The sequence below is a fragment of the Merops nubicus genome, unplaced genomic scaffold (assembly GCF_000691845.1).
Source record: "Merops nubicus isolate BGI_N331 unplaced genomic scaffold, ASM69184v1 scaffold36876, whole genome shotgun sequence".
Taxonomy (NCBI): Eukaryota; Metazoa; Chordata; class Aves; order Coraciiformes; family Meropidae; genus Merops; species Merops nubicus.
The window spans coordinates 2,407-3,311 of record NW_008617611.1 but is presented as its reverse complement, the minus strand read 5'-3'; the positions used below and the strand labels follow the sequence as shown (position 1 = coordinate 3,311).

The window sequence follows — 905 nt, the reverse complement described above, 5'->3', positions numbered from 1 at the left end:
CCCCCGCCACAGCGCCCCGTTGTGCCACCCCGCAGACCACCCCCCCCAAAGAAAACAGGGGGTCCCGCCTCTGGCCCCGCGGCAGAGCTCAGGGCCCCAGCACGGGAAGCACCCGAAATCAGGTGTTCGGCGGTGCCAGGTAGACCCATGCTGGTTCCTCCAAAAGCCAAGCCCTTCCTCGCTGCCTCCTTCCAAGACGAAGCCAAAGCGAAAAGCGGCGTCAGCCCAAAGGTCATAGCCAAGCCAGCGGAGAGAGCGGAAGCCAAGGAGAGGAGCCCAGCCCCTATCTCCAGCCCAGACATCGCCAGGGAAGCTCTCTACGTGGCAGTGGCGGATTTTGAAGGTGACGAGGAGACCAACAGCTTTAAAGAAGGGACTTTGTTTGAGGTTCGCGAGAAGAACAGCAGCGGCTGGTGGTTTTGCAAGGTTCTGACTGGGGGGCCGTGCTGGGAGGGCTGGATCCCTTCCAATTACCTGCGGAAGAAGCCATAGCCACTCCTGCTTGCACAGCGGGATGTTCCCTGGTCTCTCACCTGAGTATTTAATTAGCAGATTAATTTATAGTTTTCTGTGAGGCTGGCTTTAAAAACTAAGATAATAATTGAGATCCCACATGTCCCAGCTGGTGCCTGATGGCAGCAGTGGGGAGGAAGCAGCTCGGCCTCCCCTCCCTATCCATGTGCTACCCCCACCCACCCTCCTCCCCAGGCTTCGTGGCATACTGTGGCTACCATGGTTCTCTGTGCTGGAGAGATGGACCTTGATAGATATTTTTGCCAACTGTATGAGGAATTTAAAAGAGATATGGCAGTAGCCAGGGAGAGAAATGAAGTGTGGTACCAATGAAGGAAATCTGGATGCTCAGAAGTGCTTACCTTTCACTGGGGCTCAGTGTCACGGTTTAA

At 55.7% G+C, this 905-nt stretch overlaps 1 protein-coding gene across 1 annotated transcript in view; it reads left to right on the top strand.

Moving 5' to 3' along the window:
- The window catches only part of SH3PXD2B (SH3 and PX domains 2B), a gene marked incomplete at its 5' end in the record, with an annotated part of 8,967 nt that extends 8,475 nt beyond the window's left edge, over positions 1–492 (top strand). The window contains one exon of the mRNA XM_008943210.1: positions 7–492. Within this exon, the coding sequence (XP_008941458.1) occupies positions 7–492 (486 nt within the window). The remainder of the gene's footprint in view (positions 1–6) is intronic.
- Positions 493–905: the final 413 nt, after the last annotated feature.